The 26885-nt window shown below is 48.4% G+C and overlaps 2 protein-coding genes across 3 annotated transcripts; one reads left to right on the plus strand and one right to left on the minus strand.

The window, feature by feature from the left end:
• Window positions 1–309: 309 nt before the first annotated feature.
• Window positions 310–25930, minus strand: tfb1m (transcription factor B1, mitochondrial). Of its 2 annotated transcripts, none has more exons than XM_076161785.1 (8): window positions 25877–25930; window positions 24651–24796; window positions 23953–24104; window positions 23671–23779; window positions 23437–23588; window positions 23220–23339; window positions 2956–3083; window positions 310–1454 (listed from the first exon to the last, which is right to left on the minus strand). In XM_076161785.1, the coding sequence occupies exons 2-8, from the start codon at window positions 24781–24783 to the stop codon at window positions 1178–1180; spliced, it is 1071 nt and encodes a 356-aa protein (XP_076017900.1). In that variant the 5' UTR covers window positions 24784–24796; window positions 25877–25930; the 3' UTR covers window positions 310–1177. The 2 variants fall into 2 exon arrangements, with proteins under 2 accessions (XP_076017900.1, XP_076017901.1); XM_076161786.1 differs by having other exon boundaries at window positions 25886–25928.
• Window positions 11695–12928, plus strand: LOC143009521 (claudin-20). Its single transcript, XM_076161524.1, has one exon. The coding sequence runs from the start codon at window positions 11695–11697 to the stop codon at window positions 12427–12429; it is 735 nt and encodes a 244-aa protein (XP_076017639.1). The 3' UTR covers window positions 12430–12928.
• Window positions 25931–26885: the final 955 nt, after the last annotated feature.

Here is a 26885-nt window from a genome sequence, read left to right on the forward strand (position 1 = left end):
TTGTATTCACTCACATTGGATTTGTCATTCATTCATGGCTGAGCTGACATTCTTGGGAAAATGATGTCAACTTCTTGGAAGGTACGAGGTGAAATCTTGTTTCAACAGTTTGAAAGAAAGGAAGCTGCGTCGTTCAGAAGGCATCAAGGCACATAGAGAAAGCGTCAATCAACCAGCAGCATCAAGAAGAGAGATAAGATGCTCCTTCACGAGATGAAGAAGAAAACATCTGAAGACCAACCCATACAGAATTTCCTTTGGAACTGTTAAAGGTATATTTATTCATTCATATTTAGATTCGGTTAGTTCTTAAATCGATGTGTTCGGATGTCAACGGGTGACATCACCTCTCTGCAACAGTTTTTGAATTATGGGAGTCATTAACCTGCTGTGATTGATCATCCGTTACAAGATGAACAGAAAATGCTGAAATTAAAGATAAGCACAAACTTCAGACTCATTTCTCCAAAGTTGTTAGTGTAGGCGTGCGTGAGGTGAAACTAAGTTGAACATCAGTCAAACATAAGCAAGCAAACAGAGACAGCAGATTGTTTTTGCAGTTTCATTTTAATATAAACCATTGACTCCTCTCCATTTGACACTTTTTTTTTTTTTTGGAACTGACAAATTCCTCACACTTTCCTTCCTCCTTTCAACTCTGCCTCCCCGGTGAATAAGCACTACGCTGCAGAGGAATAACGGCCTGGATAGAAACGCTAACGTGCTGTTCCAATTCTCCGAGTCGCCCCCCTGAAAACATTCTCTGACGTCTCTTTTAGGGTCCTGCGGGACAAAATGTTACACGAGTTGGATGGGAGGTTAAGAATCAGGACTCGGGCAGACAGAAGAGCATTATGTGTACGCACGCAACAAACCCCCGAGGCCCTGAAGAGTTACTACAGGTAACTAAGTAACGTACGTTCTTCAATCTTCACAAAGACACCAAACCGGGCTCCGCTCCAGCTCTCGTTGCTTTGACTGGACTTTAATAGACGGTCCAACAAACCCACCGCCATTGTGTCCGCTGTGCTGCCCGCCTCAGTCGCTGGGTTGTGTGTTCTGTATGCACGACGCTTCCTGGGTGCAGGGAGAAAGTGTTTTAAAAATGCATGCGGGTGCCAGGTGGAAATGTCACGGCTAAGAGCAGTCTGTTGTCTCCGTGTGCTAACAGAGGCCATTAGCGTGTTTCTCTGGGCGGGAGGGGGCGCGGCCGTGTGTCCGCCAAGACGTCGGTCGGCGTGTTTGTTCGCCTGCTGTGGTGTTTCAGCCTGAGCTCCTCTCTGAACTCGTAGTGGCGCAGGCTGGGTTCGACCGAGCAGAGACGAGCGTAGGCGTCCGCCAGCGCCCTGAACTGGGGCAAGGTGAGCTTGGTGGGGCGTAGACACGGGTCCACGTCCGCCTCGCACATCATCTCCTCCGTCAGCTCAGCACGGCGCGCCTCGGGGAACAACATTCTGGACGTGGATAGAGAAAAAGAAAGCCAGAGTGAGAGGAGTTGAGAGCAGAGGTGATAAGGAGCGTTGTAGCGCTCAGGTTGCTGCTTTGATATCTTAATGATCATGCAAGTTTAATGGCGTTGTAAAGTTCAAACAGGAAGTAATGATCCCGCAGCAATTATTTCAAATCTGGGTAAGTTAATTGAAATCACACAGAGCTGAAAACGCTCATGAATAGTTAATGCTCCTCTGCCACGTTCGCTGTGTGCAGCTGTGGGACGCCAACATGCCAACACGGAGAGAAAAGAATCATCTAGCATCGTCTGCTCCCAGGTACAGAGCTCACACACATGTTGACCACAACTTTAGACTAACTGGACTTCCAAGAGAATCATCTTCTTCATAAGTTTGCATCAGTGAGTCCTACAGCTGACCTCAGACTGTGTTACTATGGTGACACACGTCCACACCAGGGACTGATTCTAGTATTCTAGATTGTTGAATCTCATTGTAGCCTTTATGGAACTACAGCTGGATGAATGAAGAAGTATGAAGAGCCTGAAGGAAATCGAACGAATGTAATAGTGAATGGCTGTTAACTTGAAGCATTTTAAACTCAGAAGCCTGTGAAATATGTGAAAAGGCTGAAAATGGCCTGAAAGAATGAAGCCTGAATCGCTGAAAAATGTCTGAATGGTTTCTGTACCTGGATGAATGAATGAATGAATGAAGCAGTTTGAGTGACAGCTAAAGCTCAAATCCTTTGAAGCCGCCCATTGTTTATAAACAACAGGTGCAGCCAATTGAGCATAGACCCAGAGTTGAGTCAGTCTGAAGGCAGAAGATGCCTGAAGATGTGGAACAAAGCACCCTGCCTTTCCTTGTACTTTGGTTCTTGAACAGTTAAACACTCGACACTGAGGAACACAGAGGCGTCCCTTTGTTTTTGCGGCTCATTCCCGAGCCTGGGTGAAGTTTGTCACTGCTGCTTACCGAGCGGCAGTCACTTCCACGCACTCTGCAGCTTTTTAGGAGCTTCGTCTCCTCTCACTCTGGAGCCGCTGCCACCAACCAGCCCACTGCAGTTATATAAAATATGCCACCTCAATGAGTCATAATTGCCGCTCTCTTTCACTCAGTAAGTGTACGTAGGCCCGCAAAACAAAGGAACTCCAGCTAACAGGCACGGGGGCGACGGGCAGTGTGCACACGCGTGTGGGCGTGTGGGTTTGCTGGTAGTGGTTTTGAACAGAGCTCCCATGTTCAGGCTTTGGTGGTGAGACGCTAACAAATGTCTGCGTTTGTCGGCCGTCGTCTCAAGGTTGGAAGGAAAGAAAGAGGAGAGCATTGTGATAAATGACAAGATGAAGACACGGCTGTCAGACTGTACAAGAGGAAAATGGGAAGAGAGAGAGACTGGGAGGCGAGGACGAGACAACATACAAAGAGAGGGAGGGAGAGAGAGAGAGAGAGAGAGAGGGGTCTAACAAGCAATATGAAGTTACATAATGGTCCTTACTCGATTCCTTTATGGCACCGCTTCCTGCGGAACTGGAAAACGTTCCTGACGACTTTCTCCACCAGCTTGAAGGGCTGCTGGATCTGGGGTTGGACCAGAGGGGTGAAGTGAACAACTCCCACGTCCACCTGCACGTAAACACACACACACACACACACACACACAGCAGCATGGGGTTAGCACAGTCCTTAAAACTAGATTGTAAGAGAGAGTGGGTTTGTGGGAATTAGGAGAAAAAAGGATGAGAAGGTAAAAGCAAGAGAGTAAGTGAGGAGAGGAGGAGAGGAGGAGAGGAGGAGAGATGCTGTGAGGAAGGACAGCCTGACAAATGCAGAGTGATGGAGAGATGGACGGAGGGAGAAGGAGAGGGATAAACACGGTGGGATCAAAGAAAAGCAAGAGAATGAGATGACTCAGCACGAGTGGCCGACGAGCCGGTTCTGGTTGCCACAGTAACACCTGTGCGATGGACCAGAGAAACTGTGCTTCGACTCTCTTTTTTTGTCTCTGTGCCGGTCGCTGCATCGCCATCGACTTTTTTAAAATACCGATGAGTGTGACTCACTCCGGCCCCTCTTCCTCTTCCTCTTCCTCTCCCTCCAGAACCTCTTTGTCTGCCTGAGCCGCAGAACTTCAAACCCACACAGCCGATAGCTTCAGCACTGGATCGCATCAGGCCGGCGCGTTGTTTCACGTAGACTCGGCCGACGCAGCTGCGACGCCGACGTTTACCGATGGCTCTCCTGTACCTTTTATATATAAAGTTGTGGACGGCGTGTGAGGCTTTGTAAAGCTCAGCACATTGTAGCAGGCGTAGTGTGCTTAATCACAGTGACAGGTCTAGATTGTGTGATTGTAAAGAGACTTATTCAGGTATAATAAAGGTCTTCATCAGCATACGCCACCTCCGCACGCAGGCAACACATCAGAGAACAGCTGAGCGCCGATGATTCTGTTTACGTCTTAATCACAGTCGGGACAAAGACGTGACCGGGTACAAGCGGGGACAAATGAAACGGTTCTGTGGAATTGAGTCGTCCTGGCAGAACCGGAGCTCGGTGGTGTTGGAGGAGGAGGACGTGGAGGACTAAGCAGCCACGGTGGGAGTCTTGGCTCCAGTTCTTCATGAGCTGCCGCCTCCTGATCCTTCCTCCGTCAGCCCTAAGCTGACATGACAAACTGTGGTAGCCGTTGTGCCAGACTCTGCTCTCTCACTCAGAACCTCTCAGATCTCTCTCTCTCCTGCACAGCCGCATAGATCCATACAGTCTCCTCTCTCACCACCGCCTGTTCTTCTGCGAGAGATCGCCTGAAGGCCACGATACAATCACACAAACACATTCAAGGACGACCTTTTCTATTCGCTCTGGATCTCTGCAGCAAACAGGCATCATCTTTCTCTCCGTGTCACTTGACAGCTTTTTGGTTCTGCTCGTTGTAACTTAAGGAGCTACAGCGATCGGAGAGATACTCAGACCAACAGACACGAGGCAGCAGAGCGGCGACATCGCCTGTCTGTCTGTCCACAGTTGGGCGAAAGCTTTTACTTCCCCCCGCTGAGGGCGAACCGAGAGGCGCCGCTCTCTGACAGGCTCACTACTCTGACAGCGGCTCTCAAAGGAGCAACAGTAGCGATGCCGGTTGTAGCTCACTTGTCCATCAACACGGAGGAGAATGTGAAACCGGTATATGTAAGAACATAAAGTGTGCTGGTGAGTACAGAGTGTGAGAGAGCATGTTGTCTTTAATATGTAAATCATGACATTTATGTGAGATAAACAAACACGACTCTCAGCTCCCTGCTCACTCACACAAACGCATCAGAACAGGTGAAATAAAAAAAGACATGTCATTTAGAACAACAGCCCCCCTGCTGAGACGGCGTGCCATGTGGATCGGCTCCTGCATCTCTGAGTGGAGAACGTGTGACTCACCTGCTTTCACAGCTGCTGCCTTTTGTTTTTCTTGGGGGGCTGGCGCAGATAATTGAGGGGGAGAGGGGGGAGAGAGAGAGAGAGAGACGGAGACTAAAGTGGTGGAAAGGATGAGCAAAAGCTTTCAGACGAGCTGTTTACTGTTATCTCTGCCACGGCCATGGTGTTTTGGGCAGCGCTTGTAAACAGCACCGCAGTTCCTCCTTATCTATATGAAAGATCTATAGATCCCCCCGCCGAGCCCGGAGACGCCTGGATGCTGCCGAGCTTCCCTGCCGCAGTGGCGCGCAGTGGAGCGGCGGGCTGTAGAGATAGTTTCTCTCCGGCAGCCCTGCAGGCGGGAATAATGCAGAGCGGGCGACACACTCCTCCTGGGTCAGGGTCTGCATGAGACGTCCCGACACCGAGGAGAGAAGATGTGACACGTGTGTGCAGTAAGCATGTAATGTACAGATGATTGTCACTCCCACTATAGCCCAGGTGTGTGATGATCATGTGTAGAGGCGGAGTTGTATCATTTTGGAGATATCTGGCCTTTGTTTGGACGCCTATGGATCCATTCTTCTTCTTCTCCTTCAGTACAAAGATGGACCTTTAGCTAAATGTGTCTTCCAAATCCCTAAACAGAACTTTGTTATGCTATAATAATGATAACATCCTGTATAATCCAGTATCCTCTGCCTTTAACGCACTCCGGCCTGTTAATTCAGACGACGCCAGCGGACTACAAAGGGAAACCGCAGGCAGGTGTTAAGGGCTGTGGCTGCATTAATGGGCTTGGAACACTCGGCTCGTATAATGAGAACCCATCCAACACCTGTCATGTTAACAGTAAGAGATTTCGGTCCGGGATTCTTATGCGGGAATGCCGAATCTCCCGTCAGTGCGAGATCAGACCGCCATCTGTTCGGGAAGGAGCAATAAAAAAAGGGGATTGCCTTTAATTTCGCTCCCTGCTGGAATAATTAGGCCATTTATATTCTGCACTTGGTGATTTAAGAGAGGAGCGAAGGGGAAAAGTCGATATTGGGACTATACAGGCAGCGGCATTCCAGCCATCAACTTGTCCGAGTCATTTTCCCGCTATGATTTATGGACGGCCTTGCTACACGGCTTCACTCGGTGGCACTGCAGTCGTATATCCCACTCCCGGCCGTTCATTCTCCCCCTGATAACCCCAACAAGCAAGGGAACTCCATCTTAAATCACCCGCCGTCACCTGGGCCCCTCCACTTCAGGTGATACGGGGCACGCCTGCACCCTGACCCCCCCAGGCCCCACCCCTCCTCCGGGTCCCCCTCAAACAGCTGCAGACGGACGTATCGACCCCCTCGCTCAGACTTCCATCCCTCAGCAATCGTACATGAAAGACAGACAAAGGCTGGCGACGGTGTGAATCTCGTTATTTCTTCAGGCTTTTGCAATTAAACAAAAGGAACAAAAACAAGTCAAGCATTACTGGCAATTATTGCAATATGACTTTGGCCCGCAAATGAGATTGTTACATAAGGAACTATACTGAAACTCATCAACATTCCAACTCCAGCTCTCTCAGTTCCGACTAATTTGGTTGGAAAAACACAAGACATCAAACATTTACATAGACTTTGAACCTGCTCCTCCTCTAACATACGGGATACTCAACAACCTTCACAGCGTATCACACACCCTATAGAGTCCTACAGGAAATGCAAACGTATACACGCTTTACTCGCCTGACGGACCTGAAAAGGGCAAAATAACACAGATCTGCTTTTATCCACAGCTCATATTCTGACCTAGTCTGACCCACTTGAGCGCGACGGCCATACGTCCTTATTAATATACATGTCCCTCGCCCCGTTTCATGTGTTTGACCTTCTCAAAACGCAACTGGGAACTCTATTAGCCCGGCTCTGCCCTGAGCTTCTCCAGATCTCCTTTCCCACCTCTGATTTTTCTTGTCTTGCGAGCTCCGGCCCCGATGGCGTGTGAGCGGTACTTTGTCATGTCCCTCTGAGCGTAACCAAGATGAGAGGGCCGGGGCCCCGGGGTGCCCGGCTCCGACACCACCTGAGCGGCCGACGCTCTCGGTTACATAATGGCAGGTTTTCAGAGAAATAGCGAGGGGGGGGTGGAGGCTGGGGAATACAAGAGAGAGAGAAAGAGAGAAAAGCCTGCTAAGATCCTACAAGGAGGAAGAGCTGCATTAATCATGACAATACCTTGAGAAGACAACTTGCATTACATCAGCGCAGAGAGACACGGCCTCTGAGAGGAGACGGCAGCGGGGTGGATACTGGGCTGATGTCGCTGCAGGGGCTTTGTGCTCTCTGTGGCGGCGCTCGCAGTTTAAATAGAGGATCACAGTTTTTTGGGAGGACATTTTCAAACACCGGTGGAATGTAGAGAACGGTTGCGACGCTTGTTAGGATGAGATAATCAGTTATTTATAGTTCACGGCTTCAATCTGACCTTCATCAGATAGAATGTGGAGGCTGCTCAGCTAGCATACCTCCCGTTCGCTTGGATTCTTCCGGCGCTCGCAAAGGACGACCATGACTACAACTCCAATGAAGAGAGTACGGGCTGGAGATGCAGACAGCCGCTGTTTTGTCTGTTGTTTGGGGGACAGATTTAAAAATGCTCCAGGGTCAGTGGGGTTGGGGAAGGACTGAACGTAATGGTTATGAAACGTATGTTGGGAAATCCCTGACAGGCTTTGTTTTCAGGTCAAACAGAACGCTTTGTGCCACACTGTTGACAAAGGTGCGTTTGAAAGACAATGCTGTTTTTTCGGAAATAGATTAAATAGATGTTCATTTTGACATTTTCAGCTGCACAGTCATGATGGGGTCACACACACTGTCATGATGTGATTGAGGACATTATTGAATTCGTCCCCATTGCAACATTCTAGTCACTGTCCCCTTACATGGAGATCGTTTAGCTACAATAAAACATTTGCCCCAAATTATACATGAAAAGACACAGAAGAAGATCTGCAGGAATATTTAAAAACTCATAAATGTCATGTTTTCAGGCAGGGGGTCGGTCCTAATGAGGGAATAATAAGAGCCCTTTAAACCGAGCCAACACCAGCAATTTCACAACATGTCACAAGTGTTTGTCCTCAAACTGGTTTACACCTCTTATTATGCAGGCTGAAGATGGACGGGGGGGGGGGGGCTGGGGGGCCGCAACACCATGAGATTACATCGACAGGGACACCGTCACTATCTCATGCCACTCGGGTCGCTGTGGCCGTTCACTGTGAACAAACCACCTTAGCAAGACGATGAGCACGAAAACCAATTACGCAGGGGAAGCTTATAAAAAAAAAAAAGGGGAGAAATGCAAATTGCACAATAAAAGCCTCCCTGGTGAGGGCACAGGGGGGAGAGAGGGAGAGAGAGAGAGAGAGAGAGAGGGGAAGGCTGGGGGTCCTGCTACGCCTCGAAGCGCTGCAACAGGAAAGGGTACAGGGAACTCAAATAAAAGGGTGGACCGAGTTTATAACAGGCTGCAATATCTTCACACATCTGCACTCATCACGTATACTGTGTACTGTACGTTAACTGCATTTTGCTGCGCTCTCCTCCCTCTCTGATCTATTTATTTATTTATCTGTCTTATTCCCCACAGAGCACCACCAGCATCAGCACTTAGGATCTCATCAGTTACAAGGAGACAGGTTACACACGCCATACTCTACTGTGTCTGCAGAAAAATGGCAAATAATGTGTCGTCGTCTCGCCACAGCCCTTAGAGGAGCCACGAGGATGTAGTGGTGAGGGTCGACGCGGACGCCGAACCCCAGGTAAGGAAAAAAAACACCCCCCCTCGTGTGTGTTGTGTCCAGATCTCATTTGAACAAAGGGTCTCTTAGGGGTTGCGTGGAGGTAAAAACAATGGGGGATGGTGGCGGCGGCGGCGGCGGCGTTGGTCCATATTAAACAAACAGATCAATAGCTAAACAAATCAATTGCCACCAACCTTTCTACATCTAATGGCCTCAAATCACAGGGACCAATGGCAGCTCATGATACTGCAGGTAGGAGGATTGGCAAAGTAATTTCCCCACAGCCGGCTGTTTTTCTGATTTGCCCATGCAGCAAAATAATGATAACAGACATCTGCGTTTTCAAGGGTATCACGTCTATTAGTCCTGTCTTATTCCAACCCCCCCGCCCCCCCGTACCCCCCCTCCTCCTCTCGTTTTGTCCTCTTTGTCATTCGTGAATCAAGGCCGTCCTAGCCACTCCCTCCCCCTGTTCCCGTCCTCTACAGAGGGGAGGAGAGGAAGACGAGTTAAAGAAGGGTAGCAGCTGCGAGTTTAGTCTCCTGCTGACTGATGCCTGATGAAGATGAAGCCCCGGGGAGGGAGGGTCAGTTTGGGCCTGGTGGGGTCCACATGCTCCTCTGCCCTGTGGAGCGTCGCGTAAACACACACGCCCCCCCCCCTCAGAGGACGGGAGTCTAAACAGCTTAGTGCAACTGTTTTACTTCGGTCCTGATTGGATTACCGGTCCCAGCTGTACAATTGTGGGATTGTTTGGAAAATCTTATCTGGACTTTGCATCTTGGCACTTTGCTATGGTTTGACAGCAGCTGCAGTGCATTGTGGGTACAGAGCAGCTCAATACTGGCATTACTGTGGAGGGATTCCATTTTAATTTCAGAAGAGTTTTTGTCATTGGGGGACAAAGAGTGAGGAGAGAAGATCACTGCCTGTCTCTGCTTACAGCTGAGAGTTTAGTGACCTTCTACCTGAGAATTAGCATTTGTGGAAATATAAAATATAAAATAAAGTCAAAATAAGAAGCACAGACTGTTTGCTTGTTTTGTGTTTTGTGGGCGCGCTCGGCAAAGTCGTGACTAAACACAATTTTGGAGAGTTGCATAATTGTGACATTGTGAGGACGTCCATGTGAACTCGGCTCCACAGAAGAGGATTAGAGAGTAAACAAACAGATAAAGACATCACTTCAGAGAAGAGTCAGAATTGTGACGTTTGTTTAATCTTGTCCCTAATCCTCTTCTGTCCATTATTCACTACATTTCCAATTTGAAAATGTATTGGAAAGCGCTGTGCAATTTAATGATTCAATTGAAAAAAGGTCTCCAGGCTCCATCGTTCTTATCTTTGTTTCTACTATAATTGGACGCTTCTGTGTTTTTGTGTTGAGTTCTGAGAGCAACATTTCTCCCATCGCCTCCAAACATGAACGGAACCTGAATGATGTCAGAGTTGTTCATGACATCATCAATGATGCCATCCGAACCATAATGACATCATGAAACATCATGAAAAGGTGAATAATGGAATCGTTCTGATTAAAAACGTCATTTTATAACCGTCCTATTCTGTGATGAACAGAGTTTGGTTGTTTATTTACAAGCTATTAAGCGCCGATTATCATAATGTATCAGTGGAATAAGAGAGACAGGTGACTGTCAGGTGTCGGGATCGAACAAAACGAGTACGAAAGATTGAAAAGCGCAACGTCGTCACTTTTTCAGAATGAATGGCGGCCGTTGACGAAGAACGACAGTTTAATACAGATGATTTGGAACTGTGTGTGTGTTCCCGACGTAGCGAGGGAGAGAGAGGTGGGGGAAGAGAGAGAGAAAGAGAGAGAGGTGGGGGGAGAGAGAGGGAGAGGGAGAGAGGGAGAGGAAGAGAGGGAGAGATCGCGGTCGCTCGGCTCATTCGGAGCCTCGGGTCTCTGTGTGGTCCACGGAGCCGGGATGTCCTCTCCTCTCTCCTCTCGCACGCTGTTGCTAAGCAAATGGATGGACTGAATGGATCCGCGGTCCGGCCCGAATCCTCCGAATCCTCCTCTTCCTCCTCGCCCCCACATCGCCCTGCCGTCTTTCAGTGTGTGTCTCGCTGTGTGTGTTTACAGGAGCCGCTGCGAAACAACGTGACGCCTCGCCGACAGCTCTGCACCAGCGCGGGTAAGCGAACATTTCCACTCTATCTGCGCCTCTGCCAGAGCGGCGTTAAACAACAACAACACGGAGCTCTACGACCCGGGGGGATTTGTTTAAGATTATAAAACACAACGCAGAAACATTTACCACCAAGTCCGACTGCATAATAAACAACCAGTATGGACGCAGAAAGTTTTATTCTGACTATTCTTTAATAATGACTGAGCTGCATCAGAGCCTGTGATTGGTCTAATAATGTCTAATATGAACTATAAGATCAGTTTACAACACAGGACCAAAGTGGCAGGATGTGTGTATGAGTGAAGTGAGGCACTGCAGCTTTAAGTCTACATAGCATTGAGCTTTGCAAATACCATAAACTCATTTCTCCCTCTCCAGTAACAGCTCTGTGAGGCTCTATGGCGCTCTGTGGGGCTCTATGGGGCTCGGCAGAGGCATAGGGGAAGGCAGTAAATAGAAAATGCAAACATGTACCAGCGTGCTCGTTACCTAAAGGCAGACCCGGAGCCGGCTCTTATTGTTCAGGCTTGGCTGTCCTTTGTTTCCCGCAAAGAAAAGTCTGCGCTTGTGTGTGTGTGTGTGTGTGTATGTGGTGTGAATGAGAGCGGGGAAGGGGAGAGGGAACGAGAGGAGAGACGCACTCAATTCATTTTCTCCTTTTCTCGTCTCTCTTCTCCTCCAGTCCAGTGGAGCTGCAGCTGAAGAGCTGACAAACTGGGATTTGACTGGCAGCTGGTCTCCTACAGAGGGAGGGGAGAGAAGAGGAGGCTGGGCAGCGGGGTCGACGTGCCTGGCTGACGCTGGGTGAATGCTGCCTGGCGAGGACGACGACGGCTACGGCGGCGGTGGAATCGACTATAAAAGGAGCATGGCGTCCACGGGCATGCAGATATTTGGATTTGTCCTGGCACTTCTGGGCATCATGGGAGCCATGGTGGCCACTCTGCTGCCCAACTGGAAGGTGAGCGCAGACGTGGGCTCCAACATCATCACGGCCATCTCCCAGATGCAGGGACTGTGGATGGACTGCACCTGGTACAGCACGGGCATGTTCAGCTGCACCCTGAAGTACTCGGTCCTGTCCCTGCCTGCGTACTTGCAGACTGCCCGCACCACCATGGTGCTGTGCTGCGTGTTGGCTGCTATGGGCCTCTGCCTCGCTTCCCTGGGACTAAAATGCACCCGTTGGGGAGGCGGACGGCGTTCAAAAAGGCACGCCGCGATCGCAAGTGGTGGCTGCTTTGTGGCTGCAGGCTTTCTGTGTCTGGTGCCCGCTTCCTGGTTTACCAACGAGGTCATCACCAACTTCTTGGACTCCAGCGTGCCCGAGAGCAATAAGTTTGAGCCCGGGGGTGCCGTGTATGTGGCGTTTGTTTCGGCGGGCTTCCTCTTTGTGGGAGGGTCCATCTTCTGTATGTCCTGCTCAGGAAAGAGACACGGCCCTCATGACTTGGTCTTGCTGCCTCCCCCTGACAAATTGCTGCTGCAGCAGCAGCAGCAACAGCTGCTCCAACAGCAGCAGCAGCAGGAGCTCCAGCACCAGTACTGCTCTCTCTCCCCATTAGACAATAAGACCGGCTACAGCCTGCAGGACTATGTGTAATAAAGCAGCTCTGTGCTCTACGGCTGAGGGAGACGAGCCTGAGGGGGAAACATCACGACTAATGCTACACACTCCAGATGGAGGTGGAGAGAAAAATGAGAGGAGAGCGCCGACTTTGAATTCATTTTTCCCCTCTCCCGTTTCCTCGTCCTCTCTTTATTCTGCTCTGCAAGCACAAGCAGCGGAGGTATTTCCGAAGCGGCGCCTTGGAGCAGACGGTGTGAATGTGTAAGGAGCCGGGATCTGGTGCTGCAGAATCGAAGGACGCCGCTAACCAATTGCAGACATCCTTCATCAGTCAATCACAGCAAAGAGTTCCCCCGGGATGGATTAAGCAAATAAGGAAGCCTTCCATGTAGATTCTTTTTTTCCTCACCAAAGGTTTGAATTGAAAGGGAAAAAAAAAAAAAAGCAATCATTTAGCTGCTATTTACAATCGTTTGGTTCCCTCCCATTCGACAAAATCGGCAATATGATGCCTGGAACAGTAGGTGGAAGCTCTTTAATAGCAAAGCCATTGTAGTTTTTCATAGACTGATCCACAAGAATGCTGTGTGGACGTACTATAATAAATGGTCATATTTTTCTTAGCTTCTAGGATGATGTTTTATTTTGCCTCTGAAGCATGCCGTGTGGAGCCTGTCTGTGTATGAATACGTACAGCCCATCGCCTGGTAGACGACTGAGACGTGGCCACACAATGCCTGTGCCTGAAAAGCTGTAGAAACATTAACCCTGCTGTAAAAAAAAAAGACGAGAGAGAAAAGAGCCTGTCAGGAGGAGCAGAGAGAGAGAGAGAGACGAGACGGAGACGCAGACAAACAAGACGCCTGCTTCTCCCTCTCTGCCAGGTGGTAGTAGGAGAGAGATGAAGGGAAACCGATAGCCAAGCACAGTGCGACTCTCTCCTACGCCGATCTCTCCTTTCCGTACGGACAAAAGCAGCAGCAGCGGCCGCCGTCTGTTAGAGAGGCGAGCCGCCCGTTCGCCACAAGCACTTTTGATACAGATGTGACACGCACGCTGCACGGACAGCACAGCCACATCCACAAACACCAGCGCGCACACACACAAACACACACAGAAACACACACGCCCACGCACCCTCACCCTCTCTCTCCCTCTCTCTCATATGCTAAACATTCAGACACGCTGGCTTTCTGCATGTGCTTTCACTCTCGCCTCCCTCCCTACTCCACACTGCCATGGAAACGGAACACAAAACCAAAATATACTAATTGTCCGCGTCCCCGTCCTACGCGTCGGCTAGCGATTGGACGTCTCTCGCCCTCTCGGTGGGTTCAACCAGCCTTCATCATGCTAATCGCTTTTGTTTATTCGGCGGCGACATGAGGCCGCATCCCCGCCGTTACCCGCATGGAGGTTTGAGGGGAAATTCGGAGCTGTAGTGGCGACGCAGCGCCACCGGTCTCACGGGGTGGAACAGATGTTTAATGGCGCAGAGGCAGGGAGGCACAAACAGAGGCAGAGGAGGGAAAAAGACAGAGCCAAAGAGAGAGAGAGAGAGAGAGAGAGAGGGGTTCTGGAGTCACGGCTGGCTGCCTCGCTGTGTGTGTCAGGCAGCTATGAAAGTGTTTGAGTCATTCTCCATATGCGACTTATTTTCTAAGCGTGTCAGCAGTGTGCGTGTGCGTGTGTGTGTGTGCTGCCACGCTGCACCTGCGGGAGGCCTCGCCGCCGAAACTGCAGGCACTTAAATATGCCACCGTTCAAACACGCGTCTCTATACGCTCGTACTGCTCGTGATCGCAAGAAAACACTGCTGCACGCTACAAGGATGGACACACACTAAACAGTCCCACCTTCTGGTATGTGTGTAGTAAGGTTACACTTTCTCACCGTGGCATTCCTGCGGGGTGAGGGGAGGTCAGAGTTATGTTGTTTTCATCTAGAAATGGCTGAGAGGCTGGTGTCAGTTATGTATAGATCTGCACCTTCTCTCTCTCCCTCCCTCTCTCTCTCTCGCTCTCTCGCTCACAAACATGCCAGAGCTCCCTAGAGGAGAGCAGATGGCTGAGCCCAGATCGCCACCTGCAGGCTGCTGCCGGCACGCCAGGGGGCATCTCTGCGGGCGCCGCCGCTGCTGCTGGTCCCTGGCAGACTTTTTTTTTTGTACCCCACCCTGACTGACCATCTTGGCCTAGCAGCACTTGGCCTCCTGACAGTAACTCACTGCCCAGGCACCATAACCAATGCAATAAACAAAGTAAAGAATGTGCCATGTCATCAACTAATACCGACACACGATGTGTTTTTGAGAATGTGCCAAATCAACTCACGGTGACACATTTTAATACTATCTGGAGTTGTTTCCGTTTATTTTTTTATTGCCTTGTTTGTACATGAATTACACATTAGCGGATGTTTTATGGATTTGTGATTTGTTCTGCCAGACTGAAGTCGCAAGTCAACCGGATGCTTGTGTACAGTTGGGGCGCAGCGTACCGAGGGTTATTTTAAATCCTCTTTATTCCTTATTTCCCAAAGCACAGCACCGCTTCACTAGGCATTTAGGCTGCGCGTGGTTCAAAGGGAAGTCACGTGCGTGCGCGTGGCGTTTGTGTTCGTTTCAGGAATCCTGCTTCACTGTTGGGTCTGCGACTGCTGTGCACAAGTATCTGGGATGTTATGTTTATACTGAGGGACCTTGTTTCCCACAGATTGTCTCAATGTTAAACACAGTAGCATGTTCATACCATATCTTCTTTATAAGAAGACGACTCAAAATGCACCTTTTGCTCGTGTTACTTTGTTTGGACAGCAGTATTCTACGGACCGGTTCAAGTAACATAACATTACTGGCACTCCGGGCCGAAAGGGAACTATTTCTGCCCGATGTGATTGAGTAGGGAACTAGTAGCTGGAGATTTCTCTTTTCTGTGGCTGTGCAGCTTGATTATCAGCACGCAATTTCATTCGCTTGTAAACAGCCAAGAGTGCAAAGTGTCTCGGTCCTTCACGCCCAAAAGAGACGCAACTCTCCCGCCGCGTTAAAAACAAAACAAGGATTTATCGTTTTGATAACTGCAGCTTATTTTTGTGGATGCTTTAGCACTTTTTACTTTGCCAGAGCATATCTGTGATGATGAACAGTTCACAAGTTCTGATACCGTTGTCTCAATGTGCTTGTGCGAGTAGTTCTATTTTTTACCAATAAAACTATTTTGTGAAAGCAACATGTCTACGTGGTGAGCGTGTGTGGTGTGTGTCTGATATTCGTCTCGCTGCCAAATGTACAGATTGTTGGGACGGCACACGCTGTGCTGAGAGCAGGCGGTAAGGCTGTTCACACGCCGTGCCCAGGTTTGATCTGAGAGGGAGCTTTTTCCAACCAAACAGAGACGGAAAACACAATGTGCAAATGTGATTTCAAAAGGATTTGCACTTGACAAGAAGCGGCTGAAGTGGCTAATGCAAAGTCATAGCGTAGCGACAACATGAATGTGTGCAATGAGCATAGCTGCCAACTTGAGCTTAACCCTGTAGAATAAGTAATGCAGAACAAAGAAGGCATACGAGAGAACAAGAGGGTTCTGACTTTCACAAAAGAGCCAAACAAGGCAAATTAAATGTATCAGTAACAAGAATCGTCTATAACGTGAGGATACATTTAGTAATTTCCTGTCCTTTTTCCATTTAATCATCTCAGGCTTTCTGGTACCAGCTTGGGATAAACGAGCAGAATGCCAAGACACACAAACACGACAGAAAAGCTAAAAACAACAACTTCTGCACCAGCGTCTTTAAAAAACGCCTCATCATTTCGCCTTGATCTTTTCAAGAAACAAACGTGGTAGAACTTGCTTCAAAACAACTCATTTTGAGGACTGTGCAGTATTAATTAACATTAATGCATTAATATCTGCGGTCTTTCCACTCCAGATGGGTCGCTTGTTAAAACGGTCCCTGTTTCCAAGAGGATCTGGACTCTCATTGCAGCTGATTGGCTCACGGTCTACAAGGCCGAGGGAAAATGTGCTCTCTTGAAACAAACATGGATTATTCACAGATCCTCACTCTCTCTCTCCCTCTCTCACACATTCTCCCACTCCTCTTGGTTATGCAACATGAGTGCAGATCAAATAATCATTCCTCTCAGGGGGGAAACGCTAATAAGATCTGTTCCTCTGTGTATTTAACCTACATTCTCCTTCAAAGGCCTTCACCCTACGCTGATGCTATGACAGATCTGGAAATGTGGGCTTTAAGACGAAGGGAGGTGAGAGCTTTTAAACCTTCTCCATTCCAGGCAGGGGTTAACCGCGTTTCAGGCCTTTCCTTGAACCCGAACTTCTCCAGCACGTCAAACTCCCGGGATATTTCTCGTGACATTTTTCAAGCTACACCTAACCTTTCCAAAAGACCAGGTATGACAGAATGAGTAGGTGGAAGAAAACTACACTGGAGCCTGGCAGGCACAAAGAGAGAGAGACGGATATGAGACCGAGTTAAGGAACCGTCATGCTAACGGTCGTCAAAACTCCATTAGCAGTCAACAATGCTAAGACTACATCCAGCCCACTAATCGTTCTAGTTTGTCACCATAATTAATCTGAGGTTCTTTGTTTTGGACAGGTGCTATCCTGCCAATGGTTCATACTGGAGATGTAAAGCTGCCATCAACACCGAGCATGACCTTCCTTTGTTGGAGCCTGTCTCTCTCTCTCTCTCTCTCTCTCTCTCTCTCTACCCCCCTGGTCCCGGGTGCTCGCTGAGGCTATGGAATGATAGTAACAACCTTGGCTGGGCTGTAAACTGCTGAGAGAGGCAGTATAAGGCTATGGAGATGACAAAAGAGCCGCTTGTAAGAAAACAATGCACTCCTGACAGTTCAAAGGAGGCCCTCTAATATTTCAGCTTTCTAGCACCGGGCGTGAGACGCGTGGCAGGATGCAGCGAGCCAGGACGGGGGGAGGGAGTCTGAACATGTGTGAACACAAACCTTGTTTAAAAAAGGTGCTTATTTGATCGTTAGCAGGGTTTTGAATTCCGTTTGAACCAACTCATTGGTACGGAAACCAAAAGGCTTTGCAGACGGTGTACTCGTTTCTATCCCAACGTTGTACAGTCTGATTGATAAGCCAGATCAGATCATCGCAGCCAGATTTGACTATTGTCATTTCTGCTTAAGGCTCAGCGCGGGTCTGTTGTTTTGGTCTCTTTCTTTGATTACACTCGTCAGTCAGTGTTTGTACTGTACATGCTGAGATCTCAGACAGGTTGGTCATGTTGTTCCTGGCTTGCTGTGTCTTGCGTTGAAAGATGGTGGGGAGGGTCGGACCTTGGAGCTGTTCACACTGGAGCAGTGGGCCCATCAAAATTTGCGACATGCAAGAAATCAATGCGATTGCTTCACCGGCTGGATCGTTTCATGAAAATGAGGGCAATTAATCAGACATCCAGACCCCCTAGACACCGCGTGTACAAACGGCAGGCAGACGACAAATCTGATCAGGCTGAAACTCGTTGCGTGCGACCAGATCGGGTTTAGAACTCAAACAGTATCAGCCTGGTTTTTTGTCTGCTGTATTTTCACGTACGGACACAAAGGCTGGATGCAGTTGGGAATGGTTGTTATCATTCCCTGCAACAATCATCTTATATAACGTGCCTGATGATGCCTGACGTGCCTGCGATTGTAAAACAAAAACAGCTATTGCAACATCATCTTTTCGCCCCTATTTTCCTTTTCCCCACCATTTATATGCTTTGACCCATGACCTACACAAAACCTCATCAGAGCGATTGCTGAATCTACCCTCAGCTTCCCCCTCCTTAGTAAAACGCTGAAATGAAGTCATAAAATCACAGTGCGTGAGGTTTAAATTGGAGCCTTCACAATATCCATTTAAGTTAATAGCTTATAGATTGATGCCTCCTGCTAAAGTTACCCCAGGTTTTATTTTCTGCCTTCATTTAGCACCGCTAGCGATTCACTTTTTTTGAGGTTGACCTCCTTTTCTTGGGATGGGGCCATGTTTGCGCCATTATTTTTCTAAACACCTGCATATTTCCTCGGCGTGCGCGGCAAACAAAGCTGAATCTGCTGAACTCCGTGCGCTGACTCAAAGAGAACTTGGCACCGTTTCTCGTTAGGAGGAGCAGAAGATCTCCAGAGATTTTGAGACGCAAACTCTGCCAACCTCTGCATTTTGTTTAAGGGAAGAAGGGAGGAGAGTATTTTTAGCTTCCTTTACCTTGGGTCTGATGTATTGAGACCAAGCCTTCACACATTTAACGTGCCGGCACCAGTCATTGAAATAACTTTCCCTTTACTCCTGATACAAAGTTTGACCCCGTTTACGAGATGGGAATTGGCCGATATAAACTGTGTGCCTTTGGAGTGTGTGTGTGTGTGGCAGGAGGTGAGAAGCAGTGGAGCCCTCCTGAATAGATCTTCGCTGTTACTCTTGAGGGGAGAGCCGGGCCACTTCAGGTCACAGAGAAGTTATCCATCATGGTGCCTGGTAGTGTTTTATACCGGACTAAGGTGGGTCACTGATATGGCCCCGCAAATTCAAAAGGAAAGAATTCAAACAACGGCTGAGAGTTCAGCTGTAAAGAAACCAAAAAGGTATGAAAAATCACTTGTTAAAAATAGCAGTGGGGAAGCTACTTCTCCAGCTACAAGCTACTGATGACTTGTGGCCAGGCTACTCTCTTAATGAAGTAGTTAGCTACACTGCCAGCTACGATAAAAAGAGGCTCACTACATTGAAGCTACTTCAAGGGGAAATATCAATTATTTCTGCCGTTTCAAATAAATAACCTGAAATTTGTGTAAAGCAATGTTTAAAGTTATGTAGATCAGTATTTCTGCAGCGTATTCTATAACAACAAATTGTGGCTGATTGAGTTTTACTGTTTGTTGTCTAAACTCTCCCTGACAGACGCCGGCCACCATCGATGCTCAATGCAGCGTGAACAGATTTAATTTTTGCTCGCTCGTCTGGCCCGTGGTTCTTGGTGGATGCTCGGGTACAAGACAAACATCTGTAGGGCTCTGCTCCTGCGAGCTCCAGCTCGGGCTGCCGGGCGACGCCTGATGCAGCCATTACTCAGAGAGACCTGACGACACCCAGACAGCCATCTGCCGGAGGTACGCCTCACTCTCCTCTCAGATCGATCTCTGTCATGAATCTGTCTCGGGGCGCTCCTTTACCTCTCGGCTCGTGAACGAGCCTCTGCCGTGTTCATATCCTTTCCCATCTTTCATTCCATTTCATGTATCATATCCATTTTATGTACCGTTTCTTCTTCAATCACACCCGATCCCCCTCTTCCCTTTTATTTATTGCCTCCCCTCCCCCCTGCGGCTCCGTCTTTCTTCTTTTCCATTTATTTCTCCTTTGTTCACTCCTTCTCCCCTGGTCATTCTGTACCCGCGCGTCCTCATTATTTCTTAGAAACAAGATCGTGGTTAATATCTACGCAAAATGCGAAGCGCTCTAGGAAAGAGCCTGCGGTCGGCTCGTGATGGAGCATCTATTGAGCGACTTATAGACCTGGCTGTGACAGACAGAAGTTGATTTTAATCGCGTTCTGCCAGGAAGCAAGAGAGGCGGGGGAGGAGGGGGAAGAGAGATGAGCCAGTCAACACACACACACACACACACACACACACACACACACACACACACACACACACACACACACACACACACACACACACACACACACACACACACACACACACACACACACACACACACACACACACTCCACTCCATGCAGATCAGCTCTTTCCTATGTAAAGAGGCGGCTAAGACGGATATGAATCACTGGACATCCAAGTAGGAGCTGCAGGTTCCTAGATGGTACACTCTGGAAGTCCTTGACCTCTGACCTCAATGTAAATTGGAAAGACGAGGGCCATAACTCCTACGGTTTAACAGCCGATTGGATTCTTGGGGTTAGCGGGCTGGTTCTCAATCCTGGTCTTTGAGTAGCGCAGCACTGCACCTTTTACCTCTTTACCCGTTCTGTTCAGGTGACCTTAAGCAGAAAACGGCATATTCTATAAATAAACATAGGATAATGTGAGAAGATCCTTCGCTCTCCTTCACGGTGAGACAACAGAGAGAGATGGGAGGTAATTTATGAGAGCTCAGACTCTGGGAACGCAATTAATAAATGCTGTCAGACGAGAGGAGAGATCTAAAACCGACTGAGACCACACCTGAAAACTCTTCTTTGAGATGTGTTTGAGTAGCTGTGAGCGGCGGAGGCAATTCGAAGATCACTCAATTTGTGTGTGTGTGTGTGTGTGTGTGTGTGTGTGTGTGTGTGTGTGTGTGTGTGTGTGTGTGTGTGTGTGTGTGTGTGTGTGTGTGTGTCTAATAAGGGACGGGAAGCATGTGCGATGCGAGGCAGGACAGACCGAGGGCGCGAGGAGCCTGAGGGGAACATCAAAGCAGCCAATCACAGCTCGCAGGAGCCTTCAAGGACAATCTCAGTCACCCCCAACGTGACGGCGAGGAGGTGCAGTGAGAGGAGAAGAAGAAGAACAAGACGGACAGATTAACCGGTGAGGATGAGGCTCCCCTGCTAGCCGCGTGTCGATACGAACGCCGGCATCTGCTGATGTAGAATGGATTCAACATTTCCCTCCTCGTTATCGCATCAGGCTGGACTGGATATCACCCATAGGTCCAAATCATTCAGCCAATCAATCCACATCCCCTCCGCCCCCCCTCACCTTTAAGAGGCCCCATTTTCTTATTGTGGTTATAGAAAGAGGATCCCGTCGGTTGTTTCATTTGTGTCTCGCTGTTTTTGTGTCTGAGAAATTTTTAATATGGACAATTAGAGATGATTACAATCGATACAACACCGGGCTGTAAAGTGTTCCGGCTCGCTCGCTCGCAAAAGATCAGCCGAGTGCGGGGAAATGAAAGTGAAATTGCAATATAGTCTGAACAAATCTGGGATTTATTCAAACTGTATCACAATTGCATTAGTGTAATTAGTGATCAGAATGCTTTAGAGAGAAGAAGACAATGCCAGAAATTAGACTGCTGAGCCTATTCCGTCTGAGAGAGAGAGAGAGAGAGAGAGAGAGAGAGAGAGAGAGAGAGACTTAATATTTGACAGTAATAACTCCCATATTCTTCTAATTAATTTATGTCTACAAAGAGAGGCCTCCAGCAATTATAATATTTATAAGATGCTTATTCTAGCTGTGGGAGCAGAACCGTTTGTTTGTGTCTTTGTTGGTTTAACCATTTTGTGTGTGTGTGTGTGTCTCTATTGTTTTCACTCACTAAACGGAGACCACACAGCCTGCGAATGAAAAAACAAACAATATCAAAACCCTGAGCGCCCATGACAGCAAACATTACAACTTTGATACTTGTGCTGCTCCTTCAAGTGAACTTTCTACATCTCGGTACGCAATCTGACAAACCGAGTTACAAAACAGAGATCCCCTACGTGTCACAACCTCAGCCCCTCTGCTCCCGGCCCCTCTGCTCCCGGCCCCTCTGCTCCCGTCCCCTCAGCCAATCAGGGAGGACATTTTCATTATGCAGCTCTGTGTTGTTATTCCTGTGTGTCCCGGTAAACAACACAGAGCTGCAGAGCATTTTATTCATTATACTGCACGACATAAAAGTAAAATGGGTCTGCAGGACACAGAGTAGAGCATCAGGGCGCTCTATATGCTCCCTGGTCCATTATAGGACTCAGCAGCAGCAGGAGGTCTGCTCATCAAACAGCCATCATCTCTCCTAATCATATCAATCGTCCAAGTGCCCATTAAAACATTTAGTGGGGCGAGATGGCGAGATGGCGTGCACGGCGGCGCCTGGCTCACTCATTGATGGGCAGCGCCTTGCACACGGCTCCACTTAACCCACATTTACACGCGCAAACATGCACGCGTGACGCACATCTACACAACAAGCAAGCGGCTGAAATCCATTTAAATCCATTTTGCCACGCAGGCGAAATCACTGAGTTAAAAAAAAAAGTAGAGAAAAGTGGAAGAGCGCAATGAAATAATCATCAGGCTCCATCTCTTCTAAGAGAATGAACAATCAGCCGCGGTCCCGTTCCCTCTGCCGCCTCTTTACGCCACGCGGGAGATTAAATATTTACCCACGCCGAGCCTCCAGAGGAGCAGCCACATCTTCAAGCGAGCGTCAGTCCATCAACCTAACAGCGACCCCCTTTAATCCAGGGGAAGTTGGTTTGTGAAAGGATCTGAGGGCGCTCCTTATCAAAAGACACAAACGCTTCTCTTCTCTGGATGTAAACAGCAGATCTATGACAACAACATTCTACATTTGGCAGCGGTGTTTTCATTTTTAATGTGCTCCCTGTAGGACTGCATCTTAACCCCTGGAATGGAAGAAAAAACTGTTACATAATAGCAAGTGGCTGCCTTTGGCCACCGGCACACAGATGTGCTGAGAGAAAACACACAGAGGCAGAAACTGGGTCTTAAAAAAGAAGCAATCCCTCATTACGAGGCGGCGCGCCTGAAATCCCCCGCCAGGCATCATTACAAGTCCACAAAAATAAAAAAAAGGAGTCCAAAGACAGCAAGGGGAAAACACAGATTCAACACGGTCCTAATGAAGCCTTAGAGCCAAGAGGAGGAGGAGGTGGAGGAGGAGGAGGAGGAGTGATGGAGACGTGATGAGGGACGATGACAGATGAGGAGGTGTGTGTGCGAATCCAACCAGTGTGTTTGTCTCCATCCATGACTAATGAATGCTATATTAAGCTTTATTCCATTATCTCTGCCAGATGAAGTGAAGTCCTACCTTTGGTTTGGGGACGAAGGCCCGTCCTGGGATGAAGAAGCAGCTTTGGACTTTGCAGAGGTACTGAGCCATGACGGACAGACGGCTCCTCTGTCTGCTGGCTGTGCTGGCCGTCAGCCTCTGAACGGGGGAGGAGACAAACAAACGGCCATTAGGTAAGCAGAGGAAACCAAACTACGGCGATGGATGTCGACTGGTGAAGCAAGAGCTCGCCCACCTCCGCCACTTCTTTCTGGAAGGTGAGGGTGAGCCGGGTGCGTCCGTAGGCGAAGGGTCCGGTTCTGTTGGCGATGTCCTCCAGCCACTTGATGATTAGAGGGGTGGAGACGCTGAAGGGGAGATTCCCGATGATGTGAAGGTTTGGCGGATCTATAGGATAGACGCACAGAGAGCTTTAGTTTCAAAGAATTTAGTTTGGAGGGATGTTGAAGGGTTTCGTCGTCCTCTTTACCGTCTTCCCACGGCTTGGCGATGTCCGTTGAGAATCCTCGGTCCATTCTGTAGGTCAGTATGTCCCCGTGGACGATACTCATCTTTTCTGGAGCTGCCTCGGACAACAGCTGTGGACACAACGGACACAATATCACATTAAATCAGACGTATCTCCTTGTAGTTGCGGTTGCCCCGCTGCTAAAAACAGACGAGGTCCTCCTGAAGGTGACAGAACATTATTTGCTGAACGACCTCATGACCTTGATCACCTGGTGTGTTCACTCAGCCAGGCTCAGTTTACCTTCAGCCCAGGGATGAAGCGTGTGTCCTTCTCCACCACCAGCAGGCTTGCAGCTCCGGCGTTCAGGATGGATCGGGTCAGACCCCCGGGACCAGGACCCACCTCGCACACGTGGGCGTCCTTCAAGCTGCCCGCCTGACGCACGATTTTATCTGGAAAAGACAAACGAACGCCGCTAAGTTCCAACAACGTGTTTCACTAATACTTCTCTATTCAGTTTGTCAATTATAGACTCAGTTTGCTTTCGTCCTGCGTCACACAAATGACCCAACATTGTAGAATCAAAGCTCATCATCAGTGTCTCTGTGGTTCTAAATTGAGATTAATAACGTGTGATGTTCCAATACCTGCCTGCGTCCGTGCCGTGAAGTTGAGATAGATTAATACCCTCACCTTGTCCAAGGACACAGGAGCGGAATAGACCTGCACTGCATCACTGATAATTATATTAAGGTGCAAGCGCCGTGCCAGCTGCAAACAACCGACTCGGTCTGTTCGCATTAGCGGGGGATCTACTCAACCTCATGCGTACGGAGAAGCCTGTCGGTATCGATGCCTGGGAGCACGGCTGCCAGGACGAGTGCGAAGGATGCAAAACACCACCAGGTCGTCCCCCAATGTAGGCAAAGTAACAGAATCCAGTATGTATTGGTGCAATGCAGATAGAGAGAGAGAGAGAGAGAGGGAGGAAGACTGACCTGTGAGCCTCAGATCCAACAGGAAGTTCTGGGACAGCTGTTTCTTAGCCGTCAACTTGTACAACTTTATTAGCTCGCTTACAGTCGGCAAGGGAGGCAGGCGGAACGCTGACAGTTTCCCTGAGGCGGCCATCGTCAAGTGTACACTGGGAACACACAAACACAAAAAAGATGATCATCAGCCACAACAGCAGCAGAACTCAGATGTTAAGAGATATAAATGTCAGAAATGACTGGAAAGGTCACATGTAAGGACAATATGTCAGTAATACCTAACCAACATCATACTGGTGTCATTATTATGTAACAATGTGTCTTTAAATAGTGTATTTGTGTTTGCAGGTGGGTAAATTTGCACTCTGGCGCTTTCTTTACAGAAGAGAATCTGTGAGTTGATGCGGTTTCTTAAACTTTAACCTTTAATATAAGCATCACTAATGGTTTACACAGACACAGTGCGCGCACACACACACACACACACACACACACACACACACACACACACACACACACACACACACACACACACACACACACACACACACACACACGGGGGATGGTGCATCTTTGCCTGTCAACTCTGGCAAGCTGTTATCAATACTAATTACTCCGTTATCACTTCACATAATTGATTTTCAATCTCCTGCCTGAGTCGAATTCAGGCTGAATTCTTCAGCATTACGGAGGCTGATCTCCGGCGCTATCTAGTGGCCTCATGGCGAAACTACAATTCCCACTCAAAGACAAATATCTAAAACAAACGCGACAAAAGCCAGAGACGGAGAGAGAGCTTATTATTTCAAAGCAAATATAGTGACTATTACATAAATCTTTACACTTTACACTGTGCCCTCTGTAGCCTTAGGAATCAGTCTTTCAATTGGCATTAATGAACATTGGGACTGAATTCCTATTACGTTCTCCTGTTCATTATAACATCACAGTTACTACCGACTCGGATCTGAGGATGACAGACAGATTCGTTAAACTAAACATGGAAAATAAACTTAAATGTAATATTTACATTGCAACGAGCTGTGACACTGAGAATTTAGCATTTGCAGCTATCCAACGTTAGCTTCTTAGTTAGCAGAGGCCGTAAAAGGAGCTGTGAATATGCGTAAAACATTTAATATTGTTTCTGAATACTGACATGACGCAGATAATGCGCTACAACGAAATACGATTAAGGTAAAAGAGCTGAAAATGTAGTAAAGTGAACCCACGTTTCTCACCGGTTATGCCTGCCTCAGTTTCCGGAATCCTGCTTTAACTGACAGCTCTAGCGTCCAATCAGCTTGCAGAAGTTGTAACGTCAACCAATACAATGGAAGAAGGCGGGACTTAGCTTTGCCCTTGGACAGACGGTCATTGTTGATGTAATGACGCGTCACGACCAATAGAAGGAGACATTTTCACGATTACGTAGCGTGTTTATTAACTGTGAAATTGAAGACAGAACACTATTATATGTATATTACGATGCGCAATTTATCAAAGCATCAAAGTATACTGATGATCCCAAGGTGAGTGGTGTTGTTTATATTATATAAGCGTGTTTTCTGCCTAAATATAAAATAAAAATAGAATTAATACATAAAGGAAGGAAGGCACGAGCACCGAAGCATAACCTGGTTCAACCTTCATTATGAATTCAGTTTTGCACAATGAGCTAATTGAGTTATCTTCCCGGGATATACTGAGGATAATTCTTCACAGCCCACTGCAGGGCACAGATTCATCATCTGTGTGTCGGTGGCGCTGGATGCCGCACAGCTGTTGGTGAGGATGAACCCCGTGGCCCTGTGCGGTTTGTCGTCCTCGGCGGCGGCTCCGCTCTCGCCCCACGCTGGGTCACGGGTGTCGGGAGCCATGAGATGGAAATAGCCCCCCCTCTCCACCACCTCCTCCGGGGTTACTCCGCCGGATGAGTGGCAGTGACGCGCCCCGCTGTGTCTGACCTTGGGAGTGTGGTTCAGACCCGAAAGAGAGGGAGGTGGGGAGGGGCTGGGTCCTGAGTCTGCTGCTATGGAAACAAGAGCCGGGGCTGCTTCAAAGGTGGTCTGCCGGCTTCATGTAAACTCACCTCATAGACATTTGACTCAATTATAAAGCACAGCGAGGAGACCGAGCTATTGATCAGCGCATAATGGACACACAATGACGATAATGTATTTATCAGGAGAGTTACAGGACTCAGGGGAGCTGGTTATTTAAGACTCTGTGTTTTTGAAA

The sequence above is a fragment of the Genypterus blacodes genome, unplaced genomic scaffold (genome assembly GCF_046128005.1).
Source record: "Genypterus blacodes isolate CSIRO-AG114 ecotype Tasmania unplaced genomic scaffold, CSIRO-AGI_Gbla_v1 ptg000112l_1, whole genome shotgun sequence".
NCBI classification, from domain to species: Eukaryota; Metazoa; Chordata; class Actinopteri; order Ophidiiformes; family Ophidiidae; genus Genypterus; species Genypterus blacodes.

Excerpts from the sequence above, each read along its gene's own strand:
- LOC143009521 (XM_076161524.1), top strand. The coding sequence starts at position 11,695 with ATGGCGTCCACGGGCATGCAGATATTTGGATTTGTCCTGGCACTTCTG.
- tfb1m (XM_076161785.1), bottom strand. The coding sequence starts at position 24,783 with ATGGCCGCCTCAGGGAAACTGTCAGCGTTCCGCCTGCCTCCCTTGCCG. Across the intron at positions 23,340-23,436 it reads TCCAGAAAGAAGTGGCGGAG|AGGCTGACGGCCAGCACAGC; the intron begins GTGGGCGAGCTC and ends TCCCCCGTTCAG. Across the intron at positions 1,455-2,955 it reads CGGTGCCATAAAGGAATCGA|AATGTTGTTCCCCGAGGCGC; the intron begins GTAAGGACCATT and ends ATCCACGTCCAG.